Here is a 24,185-nt window from a genome sequence, read left to right on the forward strand (position 1 = left end):
TTTGGCTAGTCTTTGGTTAAAACTGCAAAATTGTAGCATGTGCGACTGATATGTTAGGAATTTTCAAAGTTATAAATTTTAGATGGTAGCTATAGTGCCTCCATCAAGACTATAAGCCCAGAATTTAACCTATGTGCAAATTTGGTTGAGTTTTTTTTTTTTTTTTTTTCCAAACATGGGGAGGCTGATTTCAAGGGAGGAGGAAGAAGCCAAAGCAGCAGAGGAACAAGAAGAATAACAGCTGCACAGACAAGAAGCTGGCAGCAGATCCCCTAATTATCACCCAGCAGGTGTCATCATCATTAAGCTATGCATAGTATATTAGCATTAATGCATATTTAGATCAGCTGTGTATGGTTATGGAAATCTGCTCATACTGGGAGTGCTGGTGGGTTGGGAAGAAGTGAGTGACAGGTTTGTGGCTGAAACAGGTAAATATGTTTTGAGGAAGGTGTGAAGAATGGGACATAAGTCGCTGAATGTAAAAAAACCATCATTAAAAAGCTGTTGGACAGTTTCTATTTTTGACTCACCTACAGCGCAGGTGAGCTTTCCTGTGCGCTCTTGCAGCAGCCGAACTATCTGAGCCTTCTGAGTAGGGGTGCATCGACAGCAAACCACAGCGGGACACTGACATGCAAGTTCCATGAACTCATACTCGTAGTATTTCAAACAAACCTGAAAGAAAAACACCAGAACAGATAGGTGAGAAACTTAGACCACCGCATATAACTGATTTCAGCTGTGGAACACCTCCACTGAAATTACAGTTTAACTCCTACTTGCTGTTCTGAAAGTGACTCTAACCACAGACACCACTTCCAGAGATGCTTCCGTGGCAGCGATATTATCGTGCATCACACAGAAAACATGTCAGAGTTTCATAAGGAGAGATAAGACACACACAGATGCACTCAAGAGTTTACCTCAAGCGAGTCCCCTGATATCACCAGAGCGCAGTCGTGCTTTCTCCTGAAAGCGTTGAGCTCCAGGTGGGCTTCCCCTCTTGTTGTCACCTATGGCAAAGGCAACCACAGTTATAAAGCACGCACACAACATACTCGCAAAAAATATATTATCAAGGATGACAATCTGTCAGCCTTTGCATGCTGACTGTTATCAGACCGGTAGCTTCTTAAGAATGGCAGCTTCTTTTCCCTCCAGCTGCAGTGGAAATACCTGCCAAACATCCAGCTAACTCAATATCCAACTGACAAGGCTGGATAATAGAAGTGAAATAAATACCACAATGTTAATAAATAGTTTATCAGTTGCGTATGCACCGATAAGACTTCTTCTCTCCCGCTAATGAAACTCAATGCATGGAGCTCATTGGGATCATAACAATGTATTATCTGAGTTAACATGAGACTGTAAGACACTCATACATCACCATCCTTCAAAGCATGATCATATTTCAGTTGTTCTAGCGTTGCTATGATGAATCACCCTCAGCTGCATTTTTAGCTCAAAGAAGCAGACTAGAGAACTGAATTATTATATAATGTAACAACGGTAATCTCCCGCAGTCACCTGATCTGCTTCACAAATCACATCAGTTAATCCTTGTTATCAGTGAATCCTATGTAATTTTAGATTCATTAGGGCACTTTGATACATTTTTCAGATAAAGTCGGAAAAAAAGTATAAAATAAAAGTACTCTATTGGTGTCCATATCACTTTAAGGGTATCAGAACTCAGATCATAATTTTTTTTATGATACCAAGCCCTAATAATCACTCTACTAACTGAACAATGCACCCACAATGAAATACTAAATATTTATATCAAGCAATTCTATTAAAATTGCAGTAAAACATTCACACAGTATGTTATTAATAATATAATAATTTAGAATTTATAAGAAGTATAAAACATTTAATAAATGTTTTTTAAGACACGTTTATGTGGCTGTAAGCAAATATAAGTGTTTATTATTTTTATCCCTCAACAACTATATTTCCTCCTGTATGAAGAGGCTACGTATAAACAGATAATGGATGCTAATATAGTTATAGCCCGCTGTATTAATATAAAATTTGTCTTCATAGGGGAAGTTAAAATTGCTGAAACACATTCATAACGCTAAAAAAAAGGCCTTAGATCTGCCGTACAACTAGATTATAATGCAATATAAGCCATTTATTTAATCTTTATGAAGTGCTTACAAAAGCTCAGCAGAGAGGGACAAAGTAATAAAATCTTGATTGGAAAGGGAAACTGGGAAAATAAACTGTATTATTAAATCAACTGAGGTTCCTAAGATTTGTGTCAGGTTCAAATATAGACTAAAAACTCTCCAAACATGCAGCACTGACAAGGCATGGTGTTAATCTGTCAACAAGAGTTATGCTCTGGTATGAATATCCTTCAGCCGCTGACTATTCGTACGTCAATCCAGATCAGGCCATCGATGGCCACCAGGAAACTAATCCAGATGTATGTGTTGCAGGCCCAGTCAGCACTCCCCCGTCCACTGGGACCGAGGTTTTAAAGCCGTGCCAGCCATTGTTTTTCTCTTCCAGTAACCGCTGTTGTACGCAAGTGGTAACCTTCCTCTATGGCAGGCGCTCCTTCTGCTCTGGCGCGGTGCCAGAGGGGAAGGCAGAGGGGGACTATCAAAGCGGCGAAAGAACCCGAAAGCTGCAAAACAAATTAGGAAGTAAGCCCTCTGCATGTTCCCTCTGGGAGTGGTTCAGCTGGTTTCTCCTCTGTGTTTGAGCGAAGGCCTGTTTGTTCTCACTGACAGCAGCTTGGATGCTTTTGCTGGTGGGAGGTGATTTATTCGGCTGTGGATGCTGGCGTGGGCTGCAGGCGTAGCTGTGTGGGGCTGCGCGACCACTAGCTAATGGGCTTTGGTCGCACAGAGGATGGATGCCCGTGGGTCGGTGGAGTCAGGAAACTGTCGGTTTTGCACTGAACTGGGATGAACCCTGAGGCACTAAAATGAACTATTGCCCACTTCATATGATTATGAGAGGAAGAGGGGTCCCTGTCCAGCACTTACGGGTCTGAAGATGTGGATGTCCTGGTTGCGGGTGATCAGATGGGCGTTCTTTGCAGTGCATGTGGCCGTTTCAAGCTTGTCTCCTGTCAGCATCCAAACCTACACCCAAAAAAAACCCAGAAAACATGTAACAACAATATTTATTTGATAAGATGCATTTATGTTTGCAGAGAAATTACTCTCAAATATGTAACTAAATAACAAAATGTTTCCATAGTAAATCGTCCGATCACTGTACCGTTCACACGACTTGCTGTCTTGAAGTCATTGTGGTTTTCACACTACATGACATAATATGTACAAGAAAAGATTTTTTTGTTTTTAGCACACTCGTTCACAAATTACTGTTTCCACCATGGATGTATTAAGAAGATGTGGATACAGCACAGCCCCATTCATTCCTATGAGAGCGGCTCAGAAGCGCATGTGTGCGCGAGTGGGTAACTTCTGCTGGTGGAGTGACTGACTTCTGGTTTAGTGCTTCCATAGCTTGAATGGCAAAATGTAATCTTGCAGCTCTTTTAGACTTTACAAAATTTCCAAAAAATTATTCAACCACTAAATTAACCACTCCATCTCTTTCCCAGTGTAAATCAATGGGAAAATGTCTTTTTGGGCCCCATGAGCATCAAGTGTCCTTGGTATAGACCGTAGCAAAAATCACATCAAATTAATTTTTATATTTTTTCAGTTCAAAAGCATAAAATGTCAAAATATCTCAACTTGATTTTTTTTGTGTATATCTTACAGACATAATTTGGAGTGAACTGACCCTTTAAATTAAAAAAGAGTAACTATCAGCCCAACTTTAACCACAGCAACTGCTTTCTGGTTTTCTTGCACAAAACCAAACACTCAATGTAAAGTGTGCCAAACAAAACCACTTCAAATCACTATAATCTTGGTTTTTATACTTAAAGGAGGCCCTTTGATGAGGCTTGTTCACGTAGGTAAATATGAAAAACACATGTACTCGTCTCCATGTTTTGTTTTCTTAGTTTGTTGCTGCTGTGAGCTATAAGGCCGTCTGCCCCCCCAGACCTTGATGCCTGCGTTGCGGAGGATCTCCAGGGTGGGCCTCACATCAGTCTGGAGCTGATCCTCTACCCCAGTCAGACACAGCAGCTCCATCTCCATCTCCAGACTCTCAATCACCGTGGCCACCTTCAGAGAGCGGTCATGGACGCTGAGCTTGGCCTGGACGTACCGTGCCTGGGGAGCAGGAGAGATGTGGGAATATTTTACGTGGGAGGAGATGAAAAAAAAAGTATAGAAGGAATAAATAAGGTGGAATCAGTTAAACACCAAAGAAGGAAAACAGGCAGGGATAGAAGGAGAAAATATCAATGTGGCCACCAGCTGTGGAAGTCATGACAGGGAGAAATTATGAAAAACTGCAACAGGGAGGCTTCACACCAGTGTGCTCAACCTGCTCTGCTTGGGGGCCCCTTTTGTAAAATGACAGCAGGCCAGGGGCCAGTCGCAGCAGCCTCATACATGTTTCTAGGATGTTAGAACATTTCTAGGATTTAGGGACATTTTCTCAGATTTTAGCATGTTACTTGGGATTTTTGTAAGTTTTTAGGATTTTAGTGCATTTCTCAGATTTTAGAACATTTCTAGGACGTTACGTCTTATTTTGGATTTTGGAACATTTCTCAGTATTTCAGTACATTTCTAGTATTTTAGGAGATTTCTTGGATTTTAGGACGTTTCAAGGATTTTGGGACATTTCTTCGATTTTAGGAAGTTTCTAGGGATTTTAGGATGTTTCTAGGATTTTGGCACATTTGCAGGATTTTAGCACGTTTCTAGGATTTAAGGATGTTTCTCAGGGTTTTTGGACATTTCTAGGATTTTAGGACATGAGGGGCTTAGCTAGGACTTCTGTCAGGGTGTGTGGGAGATCCTCCACTGGCACTTTTTTTATTAATAAGCTCTATTTTGATTCTGTTTTATGCACTCTGGCACCTCATGTATAATGAAAGTACAAAAACAATGCACAGTGTGAATCACTTTATTTTTATTGTGAATTAGAAAATGCTTTGGGGGCCACTCAGCACCCTATCAGGGGCCAAATCTGGCCCACAGGCTATATGTTGAATGTCAACGCTTTACACAGTGTGCACACATGAGCAGAATTTCTGCAGCCTACACAGAAATTAAACTTTGAGCAGCATGAATACACACCATTTAACACAAACAAAAATCTCACTACAAGATATCAAAGATTTATTTTAAATATAAACTTTCTGATATTTCCCTGCAAGCAGCTTCTATGTTTTAGAAAGCTGGAAACACAGAGCAGCAGACATAATCAATTGGTTAACGCCCATCTTCAGCGTTCCAGCTCCAGGGCAATTTTGCGAGTGAGATAAAGCAAAAACAATCTGAGTGTGACTCATACAGGAACACAAACTCTGTGTGTGACTCAGTTGGTGACTCACTGCTGCCCACCAGCTCTGCTCACACAATTATACACTTCAGTAATGGGCCTGGGGCTGGAGAGTGCAGGGGAGACGGCCCTGCCCTGCTCAAACAATGAGTGGGGTGTGTGTGTGGGAGGGTGGGGTGTGTGGACTGGAGGGGCTGGGGGTCAGAGGTCAGTCTAATTACTCTGCAGAACACTTTGACATTTAGAAATACTGAACGTCTGTGTGAGGATTGTCTTGTTAAAGGAGTAATATGAGACCCAGCTCCTCAGCTAAGTATACTCAGATAGCCACGTGTTAATTAGGGTTCAACAAGCCATCGATGTGAATCAATATATCGCTTTAATGATGCAATATTATTAAGTGAAAACATAAATCTGCATCATCATCTTTATGATAATTCCTGTATTTTAAAACTCCCATGGCACGTCTGTGTCACCTTCAAACAGCAGCAGACAGATAACAGCAAACGGCTAAGAAAAGACTATCAGGATATTATAACTTGTTGTTGTCGCTATGTCAATATCAGCTTCTGCCTTAATATTAGGCCGAAAATAACATGCACTCAGGCTGATGAGTTGCAGTGTCATAAAGCAACGGTGAGTAAAAGAAGTAGAAATAATACATTTAATTTGTTAAGCTATGAGTAGAGGAAAAGCCCATTAGATGCTAGGTTACTTTATAAAAATGTAAAAGCAAGAAACAATTGTTTTGTCCATAAACTTTGACAGTTACTTTCAGGAATTTTATACTTAAAAATGTTTTTGTTATCAAGCCATGTCTTATGTGTGTTGTGGAGTCAATCTAAAGTAAATTTTACCGCACTTTTATTTATTTTATTATTTTCGTTTATAAAAAAAAAATATTAGAATTTTAAGTATCTATTTCAGGTCATTTCTTGCTCTGTATTATTTTGTTTTACTTTTTTTTCCAGGCACATTTTCAAGTAATTTTCATGCTTTCAAACTTTTTCCCATCTTTTTGAATAAAATAAAGTCATTTTTCAAGGTCAAAAGGTTAAATAAATAATTTGATTGCATTACCATCTTTACTGAGCAGGTTTTGTGTGATGCCTGCCCCAAACATAAGCCTGTTGAGATCAGCAATTTAAGCAAATAATAGTCCAGACTATTAATTGAAGTTTTACAGTAATAATCGTGATGAAGCTGAGGAGGAGGTGCTTACCTCAAAATCTTGATACTGCTCTTCTGTCAGGGACTTCTTTGAGACCACAAGGACCCTCAGGCCTTCCCTCGCCATGTTCCCACACTGGAAAACAGACACAGCAGCAACATCTGGATTCAGCGAGTTATAAAGTCTACAAGTCTAAGAGTTATTTATAACAGGAATAAAACCACTGTTGTTATAATCTTCATCATGTCTTGTGAAACAGAAATAAGATCTACCTCCTCCTCCAGCCAGTCGTTATACTGGACGATGCCCGCCATCACCATGTCAGCGCCCTTCATGTAGAACGTGATCTCTCCCGTAGACTCATCCTAAAAACCATTGACCCCAGTTCATTCAGCGTGAGACAGAAATAGACCAGAAGACATCTTACATTAAATATCAGAGCATGTTTCACTAAGGAGGGATTTCTAGTCTGTACCCACGTGAGCCAAGGTGCACGTGCGCTATTTCATGATTTTGTGTTGCCTAGAAATGCAAAACTTATTTTGGTATTCTCAAGGGGTTTCAAAAAGCGTTTGAAAATATTATCATGAGGAAGTTTAAAAATCCCAGGCTTCCTTTGCTCTGGCCCTGCCAAAATAAATAAAGTTAGTCATCAGTGTTAGTCACAGGCTAAAAGGTGAGCTTTTTCACAGATAATACTGTTTTACATGAATCTGTTTCTCTATTGTTTGTCTTTTTAAAGCCATTGTTGAGTCCAAATCACCTCCCTAGCAACAAGCACCGACATACACTGTTATTGAAATTTAAGAAGTTGGTCAAACTAGGAAATAAGTTCAATTTCCATATGAAAACAAAATGCACAACAGCTTCAATTTAACTGACAGAGGAGAACATTAATCACAATCAACAGATTTTTTGGCACTCACTCGCACTATGATGCCCATCCTCTTGCTCTCATAGGTGAAGGGGAAGATCTGCAGGATGGTGAAGTTCAGGATTTGGCCAGTAGGGGTCCGCAGCTGCATGGATGACTGGTCTCTTCCCACCAGCGTCAGACCAACACTCTCAGTCCACTGCACCAGCGACACCTATCAACAGCACATGGTAAAGGCTTCTCTTAGAGACAGTTGTACACTGGTTGCACGTTGACCACAGAACTGATTTTAAAGTCTCATATTTTACTTATAAATCTCTCAATGGAGTTGACCCTAAATATAAGACTGACACAGTTGAGCAATATAACCCTTCGAGCACTCTTCAATTGATTTGATGCGATTTATTTCGAACATGTAAAAAAGAAAATTGAGAAATGATTATAAAGACAAGCAGACTGATAGAAAAAAACAAACATTTACAAACAATGATAAGCATAAAGCAAAAGAGATGGTCAAACACATGATTTGGTTTACATATTCGAAAGAGTGAGTGCACCAGGAATGCCCCAAACATGTTAGTTTTTAAGTCCAGACTGAAAAACTTTATTGTTCTCGAGCACTTTTAACTTATTGTTTACATAACCCAAGGACTTATTTTGTTAGTATAATTATTTCAGTTTTAAATTTTTCCCTTCATTTATGCTGATTCTTTTACTCTTTTATCCATTTTAAATTGGGTTGTTTTTTTAAACTTTCAAGTATTGTTTTGAATTTTGTTATTAAAACTTCTCTGTGCAGCATCTTGAGCCTATGTCAGTATGTCAGTTCCTTTGCTTGAATTAAAAAAAACCAGTGAAGGGCACTTTGGACTGAGCAGGATGTCAGACAGCACAGTAACCACTTGGTCTTAATCAATAGCTCAAACATTTTCAGCACTCAAGTCTATCGATTTATAAACAGAGGAAATGTCCATTTCTGAACTGAAAATATAGTTTTTGCTTGATGCTTTCTGAAGGACACAACAGATGACATCCATTAATACAATGTTAACATGAGTGAGTGTGTGGGGGGACAAAGAGGGGAGATGATGTTCCCCAATAACTTCCAGACCAGACGTCAGATCACATACCCAATTCATCGTTCATCTTCTGACAAGTCTAACAGCAGAGCGCCCAAACGGATATAGATGAGTGAAAAACAACAAAGATCGTTATGCTATGACTTAAAAAACACACATATTTTGTGGTTTCCAGATCACTTATTTTGGAAATACATGACCACGCAGTCTGGCAATGCCCGGCCAGGAGCAGTTTAACGTCAGAAAAGCTCTGACTACCGTAATGTTTGTCATCCAGGTTGGGAAATATGAAGATTGTGCTTAGTCACAGTCTAGAAATATTCACCGTGGAGGCATTTTTGGATTTAGGGTCTGCCACAACACCACCACCTTTTAATAGCAACATCTGGTTTGGCTGCCGATTTTCTTACTGAATAACGCTGCTGGCTTGACTCAGAGCCCCCGCACAGCTGACAAGTTTTTGTGAGCTGAAAAGGAAAGTGATTCAGCAACAACTCTCCTTGGTGAAATACACATAATATAAGTCACCCTTTTTACTTACTATTACTTATGCATGAGACGATGCGAATATTAACCCTTTGAACTCTGCAAAAGAAATTGACCAGCAGTATCTATATTTTTTGCTAAATGTGATATCATTTCATGGACTTTCACATCCCTTAAATCTATACAACCTTAGCTAAAAGGTTCTATAAGTAATATAAAGAATGTATGCTTTTAGATATCATGGTTCTTATTTCAGATCTATTTAAACAGAGCGACACAAACAACAAAAAAGAGAAATAACACCATAAGACTTCACTTATTTATTTAGGGCAAAAGTGGACATGAACATGTTTCAGCACAAGCAGACACTGAAGACATGTTTGTGTCCACGTTTGCCCTGATTAAAAAAGTGAAGCCAGTGGTATTTAGCTTTTCTGATTTCCACGCTATCATTTTTATTTTAGAGTTGTGCACGCCACTACTTTTTCTTCATGCAAACGACTTCCTGCAGCAGATCCATTTTTAAAGGGTTAACATATAATACACCTCTTTTCATTTGCACGTAGATGTCGTTAAAAAGTGTACGGACTAAATGTCAGTTTGGACACTATTGCTGAAAACCATGCATTCAACAGTCACTGACGTTGTGTCCATAACGCTCAAAACCAAAACCAGATCTATATTAAGACTTCCTGTAGGAAAGCAAACTGAATCTCTCTCCAGATTGTATCAAACTGATACGATGTACCTTTCAGGGGGAAAGCAACTCAAGAGAAAACGGTTAAAAATGTTCATCCAGTGTGACCTAAAACAATAAAATGACTCAATGTCCTTCCCACAATATAAACCACAGTTATTTGAACACAACAGATGTGCTGGTCTCTATTAAAATATGCTCTCAAAGAGGAAATTCAAAAGGGGATAAGTGCAATGGGCTGGGGAGCACATTAAGGAAATCCGTATTTACATCGCAGGAAATGGATCGAAGTCAAATTCCACAGCCCTCTTCCTGATGTTCAAAGAATTCGCACTGATCAAGGACATAAAAGTGGAATGCAATTTGGCTTCTTCCCCTTCAAGTAAGAAAGCAATGAAGACACTCAAGATAACGGCCTGTTCTGGCAAAAACCGACAACTCTCCACATCTTGAGATCGGAAGTCTGTTCTCCTGTCGGGTCTTCCGTGTTTGTCCTTGAGAAAATGATGTTTAAGCAGATTAAGTGTACATTTCCCAACATGTCAAGTTGACGTATATGAAAAAGTAGGTATTTGCCTGTGTGTATTTTTGAATGTTTACATGTATGATCTGATACTGCTGCTATTTGTATGATGAACGTGGGAACCGTGCAAGTCTACATGTATGTTTCCTCCTCAGAAATAGAATGTAATTCATTAAATTTATTTCTGTGGTTTCCACACAGACGCAAAAAAAGCAGAGAAATATGTAAAGACTGCAAATTTATTTTAAACTTGATTTTATATCTTTTTAAATAATCTTTTTATCTTTGCATTCATTTTCTTGTCTGTACTTTTGCTGTGTTTGTTATTTTTACATTTTTAAATCAATTAGAAATTAGTTTGACCTTTTTTCATCTGATGTCTTTACTCTTTTATGAAAACTCTGTATCCTTATTATGTTTTTACATTTTATTGTTCTGTAAAGCACTCTGAATTGCCCTGTTGTATAAAATGTGCTAAACAAATGAAGTTGCCTCGTCGTGCCTTTGGGTGAAAATGTTTCTGATAAATAAATCCAGTGAGCCCATGTGCCTTGTTATTGTTATTTCATTATTATTCTGAGTTTGTAACTTTTTTTGTTTGTATTACTTCCCTCCTCTTTCTAAATGTATTTTTATATTTTAAATTGGCTCAGTAATTATTATTATTTTTAAACCTCTAGAACAATACTGGAATCTCTGACAATAGATGATATATGATCATTAGATGTCAGATGATAAAATGTTGAAGCTCCCCTTCAGAGATGTTTTCATAAATATAAAAATACCTCTGCTATGACTGATCATTTATGTCTGATTGGCATAGTTCTTGTTATTAAAAACTGTTTAACTCACCTACTTGTTTTCCCTTTGTGAAAAATACAGAATATTAGAAATATTATAATAAAAATATGTAAAACATTTTCATTTAAAAGACTAACTGCTAGACACAAGATGTCCCCTCCGCTGAGTCGGTTCTCAGAAGATCTGTGCTGGAAGCTTCAGGTTTTCACATCATCATGAAGTAAAGTGTGATTAAGTTCGCAGTAGTGTCCCCGGTGCAAGGTTTGCATGCCAAAAAATTACATAATCACCCCTTGTGCACAAAGGATGAAGGCCCCTAAAGTTTTTGCGGCGCTTGATTGTGCACATTTGAATTTTTGTAACTAGGTGCCCACTGGTTCCACTTCAGGTTACTTTATTTGTACTGAAGGTAGATTTGGTTTGCAGAATAAAGTACAGGGTATCCATTTAACACAGTTGTCAGACACCACAGAAAACATACAGGATAAAAGATGACAAGATGATAAATTTTCTTTTTTTTTTTAAAAAAAAAAAGTATAAAACAATTAAAGTGCCTCAGTGCTAATCAAAATGTTAAATGTATAAAAAATACCAATAAAAAACTCTAAACTGCAAAACCAAAACTAAAATAAAAAACAATCTAAAAACTAAGAATAAATAAGTCAGAAATACAGGCTCCAAAATGATCTTCTGCAATGTGCATTTTTATGCAATCTTCCTTCACCAGTGTGATGGCAGTTGAAGTTTTTATAGCGCTTAGTTTTACTTTTAGTTTTTTTTTTGTGCTTTTCCCATCAGCAGGGAAGATGGCCAAGCAGCCTAGACAGACATCTCTACAACTCTTCATTGAGAGACCACAGGAACAATCACATGGCCTTTAATTATTAGAGTGAAACCGCCAGCACAAAGGTGGAAGAAGCAGCTTTCTGCTGCACTAGAACTTCAGTGTAAAAGCTAAAAAATGGTCTCATGGAAAAAGTATCGGGGGGAACCTACTTTTCCGGTAACGTTCTCCCAGTAACATTTGTTTACTTCTTACTCATTCACAAGCATAAACACATTTGTGCATGCTCATAGCTCCTGCGCCATCTATAGAGACCGGCGCCACAGTGTGAAGCACAAGTAGCAACAAAGCTAAACAATAAGGAAAACCTATTTTAGACTGGAGAGGGGTTTAAATCTTTAAAATTTTTTTTTTTTTTTCAGGATACAATTGACAATTTTACGGCTGTCCCTAATACCATTATCTGCGCTTCTGAGCTTCAGCACTGATGAACAGTAAATAAACAGAGCTTTGGTCAGCCGAGGTGGGGGCAACTGACTTCAACAGAGAGAGAAAAAGAGAGACATCGTGTGCTCTCACCCTGGGCCGCCTGATATGCCTCCGACTGTTTGACAGCAGTTGTGACACATTATAGTTTGTAAAGTTTTAAGAAACTCACTTACTCAGTCCAATAATGTACTGTTTGGTGTAATGCAGTGTAATGCACTGTTCTTTGCAAACAGAAGCAGAGGATACTAACTCCAACTAATCTAAGATTTAACATGCATCAAGCATGTTAAATTATTAGATGATTTTTTCTCACAAACACTGAAATGAAAAACTGAACTGAATATCTAAAATCCCTAAATCGAATACCAAATACCTAACCAATTAACAAATATCCAAATATTTGGGTCCAGCCCTAGACGATTTTGATATAACAGTATTTTGACCGAATTCAAGCCACGAAAACTGAAATATTAGAAAGAAATGTCACATTTTGATATCAGCACGTTTTGAAAGACAGTTTTTTCAGAGGTGTAATGTGCACGTATGTTTCTGTGCGGCTGACAATCGTACCTCATCTGGGCTGGAAGCCTGGTACACTCTGCACGTGTCTTCATAATGCTGCTCGGCCTCCGCCTGGTCGGTCACACCGTTGGCTTCGTACACAGGTGTCACGTTGTGTACCAGGGCGATAGCCTTCACAGCCTCATGAACTCTGCTGCTGATGGTCTTGCGGACTTTAGTGGCTGCCGGGGCCCTGGAGGCTGGAAGGTCATGGGTGGGCTGGAGACAATTACAGAAAGTACTGTGATCAGAGGAAAGGCGAACAGGAATCTGAAAAGAAATTTAGCCTTTTCTGAAGAGGGTACATCACTGTGGTCAAGGTTCTCTAAGAAACAGCAGCTATTGTAGTCAACAGAATTAATAATTGTGTAAAATGAAAATAAACATGCTGTAAGAACATGTGAACTCCTACATACAAAACACAAAGACACACATTCAGAAGGCGTATTTTAAAATATAGATTACAAACCGGAGATGTTAGCTTGAGAAACTAGCTGCTTCACTAACGGCGGTTTCAATGCTTGCTGTGTTGTGGCCTGTAAACATACCCAGATGTGTAAAGTAAATATGAACAATTTGCTTCTGCACTGTGGGCGTGCTATTTTTAGAAGGCTGTGCGTTCCAGGGGTTAATGGTAGCGTCATTTAAGAAGTCCGGTCACTGCTTTGCTTGTGGGCTAATCCTGTTTCCTGCTTCACTAACCTCTGGTGTCAAGGGGGACAAAGTGTGTCATCTGAGGTCAGGAAGCATTCAACCAAACAATAATCACAAACTAATATGTTTCTAAAAACAATGCTCCTGCCTGTTTGTTTTACCCTTTCCCCAGATTTTGGAATTTCAGTATTTTCTCTTTGGTTTGTTTTTTGAATTTCAGTCATTTCTTTGACAGAGCACTGCATAGGCTCATGCATGTGTTGCTTTTTTTTTACCTGCGTGTAGGCGCTGAACACATGGCTCTGCACTTCGTCCATTGAGTCCATCCCATAAGCCACAGTTCCAAGATGGAGGCGCCTGAACACCATTTCATTCTGAGTAAGAGTCCCTGGGTAAAGATTACAATACAGGCATTCAGACAGCGAAATTCCCCCAAAACAATGACAACTGAAGAGTTTATTTCAAGATTAACTTCAGCATTTTGTGCTACAGGTGACACGTTTTTTATTATGATTGATGCAAAAAATATGAAATGGTGTTTTAGATTTTAGTTTCTAAACAAATATCACTTTGGGGACATCACAAGCATCAATATCTGTAAAAGTATTTTCACACACTCCCACTTTCTGGCCTTTGGACTTGAATCACCAATCAGAAACTATAACCCCATAATAATTTATTATGCATATAATTTATGTGCAATAATTCAACTGTCCAATATTATTTTCAACTTATATAATTCATTTAATATAACAAAACTATTAAATAAATTAAAATAATATTTTAATTGCCAAAAAATAATGTATTTTAATAAATAATAAAACATTAAAATAAGTATAATATAATGATATATTCTATTTTATACAATTCTTTTTTTAAACACTTTGTAATACATACAAATATTTTTATATATCTATTTTTTCTATTCTTATATATATTCTGTGTTTTATCTTGTAACACAATGCACATATTTATTTATGTTTACATGCTTTTAATTCTCTTTGCTTATATATATATATATATATATATATATATATATATATATATATATATATATATATATATATATATATATATAATAGCAACTGTAATGTTACCCAATTTCCCACCAGGGATCAATAAAGCATTTCTGATTTAGATTTACAGTTTGGGTTTTCAAACATTAATCAGGTACCAAAAAGAGTGTGCATATCACATAGTGATCAGGGTTTAAAAAAAAAAAAAAGGTGAGGAAGCCAGAAGCCTTCCCCTAACCACTACACACATCCTCTGTATCCTTAAACTCACTTTAAAAGCATTTTCCGCCAGTATATCAAAAAGACCTCAGGGGCCCCGCACGTACATTAGCCTGACCCGCAGACCCCGCCGGCCTTATCGCGCTCTGGATGGGGAAATGGCTGATTAGTTTATTGGGCATGAGGGCTATAAATCTGACGTGTAACACCTCGCGCCTGAGGAAGTGCAGTGGTGGAGGTGTTGGGCTTTAAAGGTGTGTATGGATGAGAGACTTTGGGATTTTTTTTCTTATGATTTAAGGGTCCAATAAGTAGCAGAAATCTCACCACGGAGGTGAACCCCCCCCAGGGAAGGAAACGACTTAACTCGCTCCTACTGGATACTTCCTTGGCAAATCCTCAGCACTATAACTCCTCATTTTAGTGCTCCACACTCTGGCTTCAGTGATTCTTATGGCCACACAGCCAAGAGAGTTTTTTTATTGGTCAGACGACCATCGACTTACCTGCTAAGATTTATATGATGTAAAGTAGTTAAAACACAATACTTAAGGTTTTTTTTTAATCTGTATTCTGCTTGAGTTTTTATATTTCTGTCAACTTTTGCTTTTACTCCTCTACCATTCCTCAATAAAACGTATATTTTTCTTCAATACATGTCTATGTATGGGAGTGAAAATAGTCTTTGATGTGACAGACTTTATGATGGAGGCAGAAAATGGTGTCCCACAGCTGAGAGGGTGAGTAATGATCCAAGGACATTTAAATTTGTGACAGGTAACTGTGCAGTGACTGCTTTACTGCCATGTGCATCAGCCCTGGAGCTCAGAGGCTTCCTTAAAATCCTTAAGTTGGTAGATATGCATAATATATAACTTAATACAACTCTTTTAGATGCTTAAGTAAAATTAGTATCAGATAGTTTTTACTCTAGTATGGCTCTAATATGCTTCAGCCACCACTGTCTGCTAATAAGATGTCATTCACCAAAGGTAGTGGTTGATGTTTTTCTGTTGTGTCACATCAATTTTCTACAGGCTTAAAAAAGGCCTCGAGACTGACGGAGTCCCCGCGACAGTAGAAAACGTGTTTGGAACAAACAAAAATCTTCTACGGGGTGAAAAACACACAGTAATCTCAGTATTGATGCTTCAGGGGACACACCCTTTTGTTTCCCTGATAATGCTACACTGTCAACGACAAATCCGGTCATCATCATATGGTCAAATGTAATCTTGTAAAATTTAGTTTTTTTGGTAAGAAATTTGAGTAAATAGAGTTGTTTGAAAAAGAAAATTGTTGTTTTTACACCATAAAATACATTTTATGGAAGAAATTGTCTTATAAATTATAAATTATTATTATTATTACTATTATTATTAGTAGTAGTAGTAGTAGTAGTAGTAGTAGAAGTATATTTTTATTTTATTTTTATTAATTTATTATATATTAAAGGTTATTTCATAAATTTAATGATTAGATTTGCACTCATTCAAAGTATTGTAATAAAGGACTGTTTCCATTAAGCACCTCTTTGGAAATACGTGTTTTTCAGCACCAGAATCAGAAATACTTAATTAATCCCTGGGAGAAATGCTTTTCAGTGGATTTGCGCTTTTAAATTCCTAAAAAAAATATAATCAAATCAAAAATCATAAGGGCTGTATGACTTCAGCTATTTTAGGAATGGATATTTCTTTGTTTGCCTGGCACAAAAAAAGGGAGTAAATAACAACAAAAACAAAATGACCAAAAAGAAAACATCAGTGGTGGTATCAGCCCAGACCTTCACAATCTGTGCATCTCTGGTATTTTAATATAAATTTGTAATGGTGCTTTTCACTGCTGTTTCCTACGGTCTAACCTGTTTTGTCAGTCAGCAGGTAGGAGATGCGTCCAAGCTGTTCAGGTATGGTGCTCGTCCTCACCATCGTCCCGGGGATCTTGGAGTCTTTCTTAATCATCCAACTGAAAACCATCTTACCCATATCCAGATTGACACGTAAACTGCGTCAAATAAAAATACTCAATTAGTGTTTTTGTTGACTTCCTACTTGTAAATATAATGCAACACTGCAGATGAGACTGAAGTCAAGGATTTAAAATCGTACCTAATGGGCACGATGTTGGAGAAGAGCAGCAGGAAGCGAAAGATCTGTAGGTACCAACGGCCAGCAAAGTGCTGCAGGGCCACCATGACCAGAGACACCACCACGAGGGCCACAAACAGGATCTTAGTCAAACAGTTCACCTCCAAGTCAAACAAACCCACCTGCATGAGCAACAGAGGCAAACATTATGAGTCAGATAGATGTAAAAACAAACGGATTGTTTGTGCAATATATGGCTATAAAATGGGTGGAACTTGTTAACGAATATTTAGGATTGCACTCACACTGGATATCAATTAAATCTCAATAACACAATTAATCTTTTTCTGATACGTTCTAAAAAGAATCCTGCAAATGAATCTTTCTTCATGCAAATGATCAAATGTTTGTCGTCATGCTCCGGTTCACAGTACTGTACCTTGTGCCGTGGGTTGGAGGTGTTCATGACACTGCGCAGCTCCTTGCCTGTGTAAATCACAACCCCCACCACTGTGCCTGCAGTGAGCCGGAGAAAAAGACCCGAAAAACTGCCTTAGGTCAATATCATAAAAACATAAAACAAAGTATGTCAAAAAGATGTTTTCCAGACTTATGATCTTGACAAGAATGGACTTTTTCAAATGATGAATGTCATTTTGAATACAGGATGCAGAGTTTCAATTGCTTAATGGATAACATGTGTTCATGTAGTCTGAAGCGAGTTACGCCTCCTATGGATGAAGCACACCTTCTTTACCAACATGGGTAGCTGCCCCAGAGCTATTTATAGATGATGGAAAAAAGACTGACAGCCTCATTATTCTGTTAGACCTATCATCAGATCAACAGCTGGGAACGAAGCAACGCTTCAATAGATGTCGCACTAACGGCAAAGGATGCTTCACGTTATTTTCTAGGTATATCTGGCTTCTCATTGGCACAGGTATACCACCAGTCACATATATTTACCGGAGGCAACAACGGTGCTGGCCCACAGGGTGTTCTCAATGCTGAGACTTTCGTTGACTGGGGGATCTCCATCCTCCTGTAACAGTTGAGAATACAAATACTAAAATGATGGGGGGAGACAGAAACTGCTCATTTACAGTAATTATGTTTAAGTTCTCTAAACACAGCTGGCTTAATCCCACTATTACCCAACGGCGCCAGGTAAAAAGGTGTTAAAATGAGGAGGAAGGACATTTTTTTGTTCTTTTGCAGGATGCATCACTGACAGTAGTGGAGGAAGTATTTAGATCCTTTAGCCAAGCACAAGTACTAATACCACACTGTGAAAATACTCTGTTACAAGTAAAAGTCCTGCATTGAAAATGTTGCTTAAGTTAAAGTAAATAATTATTAAGTATTAAAAGTAAAAGTACCCAATGTAGCCAAACCTTGAAAGAAAACAAAAACAAAACAAGATACCCCTAAACCTTAAAAATGTTTAAAAAGTAGAAAAAAACAAAATATATCAAAAATACATAAAAAGAAAACATACCAAAACTAAAAAAAATGTAAAAAACAGAATCAACCAAAAAACTCAAAATCGTAAAAAGGAGGGGAAAAACACCTCACCAAACTAAAATCATGAAACAAAAAATAGCAAAAGACTTAAATCTTTATCAAAATAGTTACTTAATTTTCTGTGAAACAGCTGATTTATAAAGCAAGTAATCTGTGCAGCTGTGTAATTTAATTAATAAATAAACATCATATTTTATAAAATCTTATTATTTTTATGCAAAAATCTTAATTTGTGAGGTAACCAAAGCTGTCATATGACAGTAGTGACAGAAGTAGAATATTTATTATTATATTATATTTCTCTCTGAAATGTTTTAGAGTAAAAGTATAAAATGGTATGAAAAGAAAATACTTAGGAAAAGTACGAATATTTCAAATTCATACTTAGGTAGAGTACTAGGTAGAATAGTAGTAAATGTACTTTGTTGCATTCCACCACTGATCACTGATGGATTCCAAAATGTATTTTGCCATCGAAGAGAGGACATTCGGAGATGAGAGCAATCGGACACCGGCGGAGACACCGGTGGAGAATGGGAGCGGAGTGGACATTCGGAGACACCGGCGGAGACACAGACATCTCACATTTCAATCCAGGATGTTTTATGTTTTATGTTTTATCCCAATTGATATCGTTATCGTTTTATCGCCCAGCCCTACAAGCATTACATGTCCTGATATTTGGATGGGGCTCTCTTTTCTGTCCTATAAGCTCATGCGCTATATGTAAAGCATCTGGCTGGACTTTAATTTATTTACTTATCCGTAGAGTTGAAATGAAATATGGGTTAGTATTTTTAATGTCCTTTATCCTGGTCACACCACAAGAGGAAGATGTTTCTCTTATATACTGATCGGACAAGAGAGGGTTTTCACAATTTATTAAAAGGACAATTTTTATTTTCTTTCTGCATAAAAGTTAACGGTTGAGATGATACATTTACAACCCTGATTCCAAAAGAGACGGGACAGCGGGGGACATAAGTATTTAACATGGCAATTTTTCATTGAGCATCTTTCAAATGCAGCTAATTATCTGAAATTTAGAGCAGATATTGGTATTAACTCCATAAAACTAAACTGATAAAGAAATCACAAAATTTAAATCCACAGATATTATGCACAAATAGAAGACGTGACAAAGGTTCAAAGTTCTGAACATGCTAAGTGAAATTTATTTAATACTTGGAGGGGCGTTTGTTGCAATGCCAGTTTCAAGATGCTTCCTGTACGAACAAACTAATCCCAGTCATCAGTTGGGATTATGGCACATTCATCCACACAGACAGTCATTAAATCTTTTAGATTTTGGAGGGCCCACTTTTGAGACTTGAGAAAGGAATTTCGCTTTCGAAACTTGAACAATTAGCGTCCTCCGCTCCTTAAGGTGTACTGACTGTTGTTAACAAAAAGGCGATGTATCACAGTGGTAAACACTTTTTTGGAACATGTTGCAGGCATCAAATTCATCATGAGAATATATTTACAAAAAAAAACAATTAAGTTCATCAGCTTGAACATCAAGTATCTTGTCTTCGTACTGTTTTCATCTAAATATAGTTCAGAAATAATTTATTTACATAATTTATTAATATTTTCATTTGTAAATTGTTGCATTCTGTTATTTATTTATTTATTATTCCTTTTTTCTGTTTATTTACATTTTTGCAGCGTCCCAATCTCTTTGGAATCAAGATTGTAATACAGCTCTCTTTCTCTCTCTCTGCACAGTTAACCTTGTGCTGTTCATCTGAGAACATTTTTTTAAAGACTTTTGCTATGTTGAAATTGAAACGGATATGTGCATTTTCCCACTGCCACTGTTACATATATGCCCAGTAAAGCATAGACTTCACAGTCTGGCCATTTGTCTGTTTTTCTTCCATTTTTGTTGTTTGTATTGTACAGTCAGCTAATGGTTTTCAAAGAAATGGCAGTCGCCTGTGCTGCATTGGCTGCACTGACCAATCAATGTCTCTTACATCTGAACCAATCAATGCACACTTACTTTACTCATGGTTCTAGGAGAATACCTACTCTGAAATAGGGACAAAAAGTTCCCAAAATGCCTTTTTAGAACTGCAATTGTTCCTGGTTCTTGCAGTATGGGGCACAACAAAAAGGGGGGTTCCTAAAATTCCGAAAACGTCCTCTGATCCAAGAGAGCCTTAAGTTGGCGTCAATACTTTTACGCAAAAGTGGCAAAGACACTTATTAATAAATGAGACAAACATATGAATCTGCCATCATATTAACATAAAAGGGTGCATGTATGAATAGTGTTAAACAGAAGAGTAATGTAATGTAAGCACTCACCCTGGTGAAAGTTCCAATAAAGTTATGAATGTCAATGTTTGGCTCTTCTGCGTACACGTACGACCTGATTTGTAGAAGGTCCTGTGAGACATAAAAAACATGGTTAATGATAGATAGGATTGCACAGAAAGTTATTTATTTACATTTGTAGCTTCTAATCAAATTTTTAACTAAAGCTTCAAGTATCGGATGTCGTATTTATGACGTCATTACTCTGAAATCCTCAAGCAAAATCATCAATTTGAATAAAAACATTTATTGGATTAAACAACTGTGTCCTTTTTTAATTTTTTTAATAAGCTTCTGAACTTAAATGAATAAATGTAATGTATAGGGCTGTTTTACTGTTGCTAGACCAACCTGTTAATACAGGTGTGTGCCTCCCTTTGTGCGCAGCAGGCGGGACACCAAACAGGTTTTTGACCGTTATGAAAATGTCTTTGTTGAAAGAATAAACAGCAACAAATATGGATTGAGGAAGAATATTTTGTTAGATAAAAACATGTTATAAAATTTGGAAATGATTTCATCTATCTTTTTTCCATAAATGTAAAATTTTGGGACTTTACACAATCTGGAGTTATTGAAAATGCTTGGATCACGAGTCGGAGACAATCCTACATCACTGGAATCTAATTTGATGAACAGTATAATAAATAATATTAATCTGCACTAATTTTAATCTGAAACTGTGTTGCCAGGTTTACACAGGATGAACAGACATGCAAAAAAACAAGCTGTGCAGCATTCATATGTTGATATAGAATTTGAATGTCGTTATGAATGATGCTTTGAACCTTTGGGTACAGTGCTAGTTTAAGATCTCTGACAGAATAAAGTGATTGAATAATAACGAACGACTGAGAGGAAGACAAGAACACTCAAAGCTTTGTCTAACTTGCACATCAAACATCATCTAACCTTTTCCAATAACATATCATTTACATGGAGACCAGATTCATTGATATTATCAGTTACAGTTTGTGCATAATGTTTGCTCTATGGTTTTGCATTTTGCATTGAGAACATTTGCTCGAGGCAATAATTGCACACAAACTGCTGTGAAAATAAATATTCCCACTTGTTTGACAAATATGGCAGTTATTTTATTTTGACTATCTGGTGGATCCCGAGGCGCATATTGTTTTCTTTTTTAAAAAGTATCCTGTCACTGGGGGTTAGGAGAGCAGGAGATAGAAGAAGCAAGCACGAAAAGAAGTTGAGGGTCGAGTTAGACCCTGCGCTGCATTAGTAATATTTTATTACTAATTAATCTGCTGATTATTATCGGGATCAAACAATTGATCGTTTTGGTTTTAAACCTGATGGAAAAAGATGCCTACCACATTCAAATTTTATTAAGTTTTTGTTCAGGATTTTTGCACATTTAAGGCTGACAATGCTTAACCTCCATTAAGAGTAGACAAGAGCCAAATGAAAAATTTGAGTTGAAAAGATCATTAAATAAATAAAATAACACTATTTTTATGTTTTTATGATCGTAAATTAACTTTATGATAGCAAAAATGTTCAGAAATCTGAAAAAATTAGCATGAATATTTAGATTTTAATACCCAAACTAATAGAACACCAAGAACGATTAATCATTTAGTCGTTATTAATTTATTGGTCAAAATTATGGCTATAAGGCCCACACAGATTGACCCCATCAAGTGTAGACTAAAGCAAAAGTAAAAATTTAGACTGAAAAATCAATCACCAAGTGAATAATTTGTATTTTTTATCATAGCAAATTAAACTTAATTACACTAAAAATGGTTTGATTCATTGACTTACGATGTGAAATCTGAAAGTATCAGGACAAATTTCTGCCTCTAAAAAGCCAAACTGATGGAGCACCAAAACTGCAGCTTTTAACCGAGTAGTGGTTATCTGCAGCTAATTTGATAATCGACTAACCTGTAATTTTAAAAGCAAATATAAATTAAATTCTCTGCTTCCAGCTTCTTAAATGTGAATATTTTCTGGCGTCTTTCCTCCCCTTTGACAGTAAACTGATCATCTTTGGGTTGTCGACAAAACAAGACATCTACACAAATCATCTTGGGCTTTGAAAAAAATCAAAATGTTTCAACATTTACTTGTATTTTTGAGAACAACTAATTAATTAACAGAGAAAATAATAGAGAGATTAACTGACAATGAAAGAAATTGCTGGTTTTAGCTCTATCGAACACTGAAGAACTCAAAGAACGAAAAGCACGGGCCCGAGGTCAACCTTTGACCTCTGAGTGAAGGCATTCTCTGATGACCAGGCCACCCTGCACTCCAGTTAAAGGACTACTTTGTCCCAATGACAGACTTCTCTGAGACCATCGTCAGACGTGCAATTATTCATCAGTTCGTATTTCACAAAACACAAGCTTTAAACACAGCGTTCAACATACAATTCCCCCCTTCACCCAAACTACATCTCCAAGTTTATTTCATGACTCACAGCAGCAGTTGGCAGTCTCTGTGTGCAGGCCACTGGGAGGCGTAGTTTCCAGTCCGTCTCTCCATCCAGCTGGTCAGTCCGCAGGAAGCAGGAGCCTGAGGGGGAGAGGACATGAGCTGCCACTGATGCCAGGTGGAAACACATTCACCCCTAGGGGGCAACAATAGATAGGCTTTTAGTTAAAGAGAGGACCTCACAATTTATTCTTGATGGTGGCATTGATTGCAAAAAATGACTAAATTTATATTTTGATAGATAATGAAGGCTGCTGTCAACTGTTGCTGGTTTTATTTGTTCTTATACACATTTTTAACAATAAATTTTCATGACTTTTCCATGATTTTGAGGCAAATTTTAAAGATCATACATGCTCTGAAACAACCACTGATGCTTATTTATCAGTTCTTTTCTTTTTTTTACTATTGGCTCTTTTTTTAATAATAGATGTATGGCTTTTAATTGCTTTTTAAAATAGATTAAAAAAAATTAAGAACAGGATTAGAACTGATTATTTAAATGTGATTTAGGCAATTGTTATTTCTGACAGGGGAGAAGGTGGTGAAAAAAGAAGGAAGCACAAAATAATTTTTTAAGCCCTGAGATGGAACCTATGTTTCAATATTTTGGCTTAGGGGAGGGGCATACAAATTTAAATGGCTGTATTGTGAATTTATTCCACTGCTAGTTTTTAAAGAAAACATAAAGGCATGCTTTTTTTAAAAAAAAATTTGGACTTTTTTTTCTCTGAACACTTTTGGTCATTTTCAAAGAAATATTTTGTGTTTCTTTTCTTTACAAATTGTTGTTGGTTTTTAAAGTAAACATTTTGTCGATTTTTTTTTCTTTTAAAATATTTGGTGATTTTTTCTTCCAAACCTGCAGGCCACAGCTTTGAAGGCATGTCTTCTTGAAAAATCACCAAATGTTTCACCATTTATCATAGCCAGAAACTGTAAAAACAGCAATCAGCATTGGATTTTCAAATTTCCAACGGCCCTTCAACACATAATGTGTTATTATACAGGTTTGTTACACAA

The 24,185-nt window shown here is 37.2% G+C and overlaps 1 protein-coding gene across 1 annotated transcript in view; it reads right to left on the reverse strand.

The window, feature by feature from the left end:
- atp9a (ATPase phospholipid transporting 9A) overlaps positions 1–24,185 on the reverse strand; it is a 51,582-nt gene that overhangs the window by 12,534 nt on the left and 14,863 nt on the right. Inside the window, exons 7-21 of the mRNA XM_042491540.2 lie at positions 23,149–23,243; positions 20,691–20,771; positions 17,817–17,892; positions 17,287–17,363; positions 16,869–17,029; positions 16,622–16,764; positions 13,798–13,910; positions 12,878–13,087; positions 7,501–7,662; positions 6,847–6,939; positions 6,626–6,709; positions 4,050–4,220; positions 3,009–3,107; positions 927–1,016; positions 534–678 (exon numbers count right to left, since the gene is read on the reverse strand). Of these exons, the coding sequence (XP_042347474.2) occupies positions 534–678; positions 927–1,016; positions 3,009–3,107; positions 4,050–4,220; positions 6,626–6,709; positions 6,847–6,939; positions 7,501–7,662; positions 12,878–13,087; positions 13,798–13,910; positions 16,622–16,764; positions 16,869–17,029; positions 17,287–17,363; positions 17,817–17,892; positions 20,691–20,771; positions 23,149–23,243 (1,800 nt within the window). The remainder of the gene's footprint in view (positions 1–533; positions 679–926; positions 1,017–3,008; positions 3,108–4,049; positions 4,221–6,625; positions 6,710–6,846; positions 6,940–7,500; positions 7,663–12,877; positions 13,088–13,797; positions 13,911–16,621; positions 16,765–16,868; positions 17,030–17,286; positions 17,364–17,816; positions 17,893–20,690; positions 20,772–23,148; positions 23,244–24,185) is intronic.

This window comes from Plectropomus leopardus, chromosome 9 (assembly GCF_026936395.1).
Source record: "Plectropomus leopardus strain MGB_pleo_1.0 chromosome 9, ASM2693639v1, whole genome shotgun sequence".
In the NCBI taxonomy this organism is placed as follows: Eukaryota; Metazoa; Chordata; class Actinopteri; order Perciformes; family Serranidae; genus Plectropomus; species Plectropomus leopardus.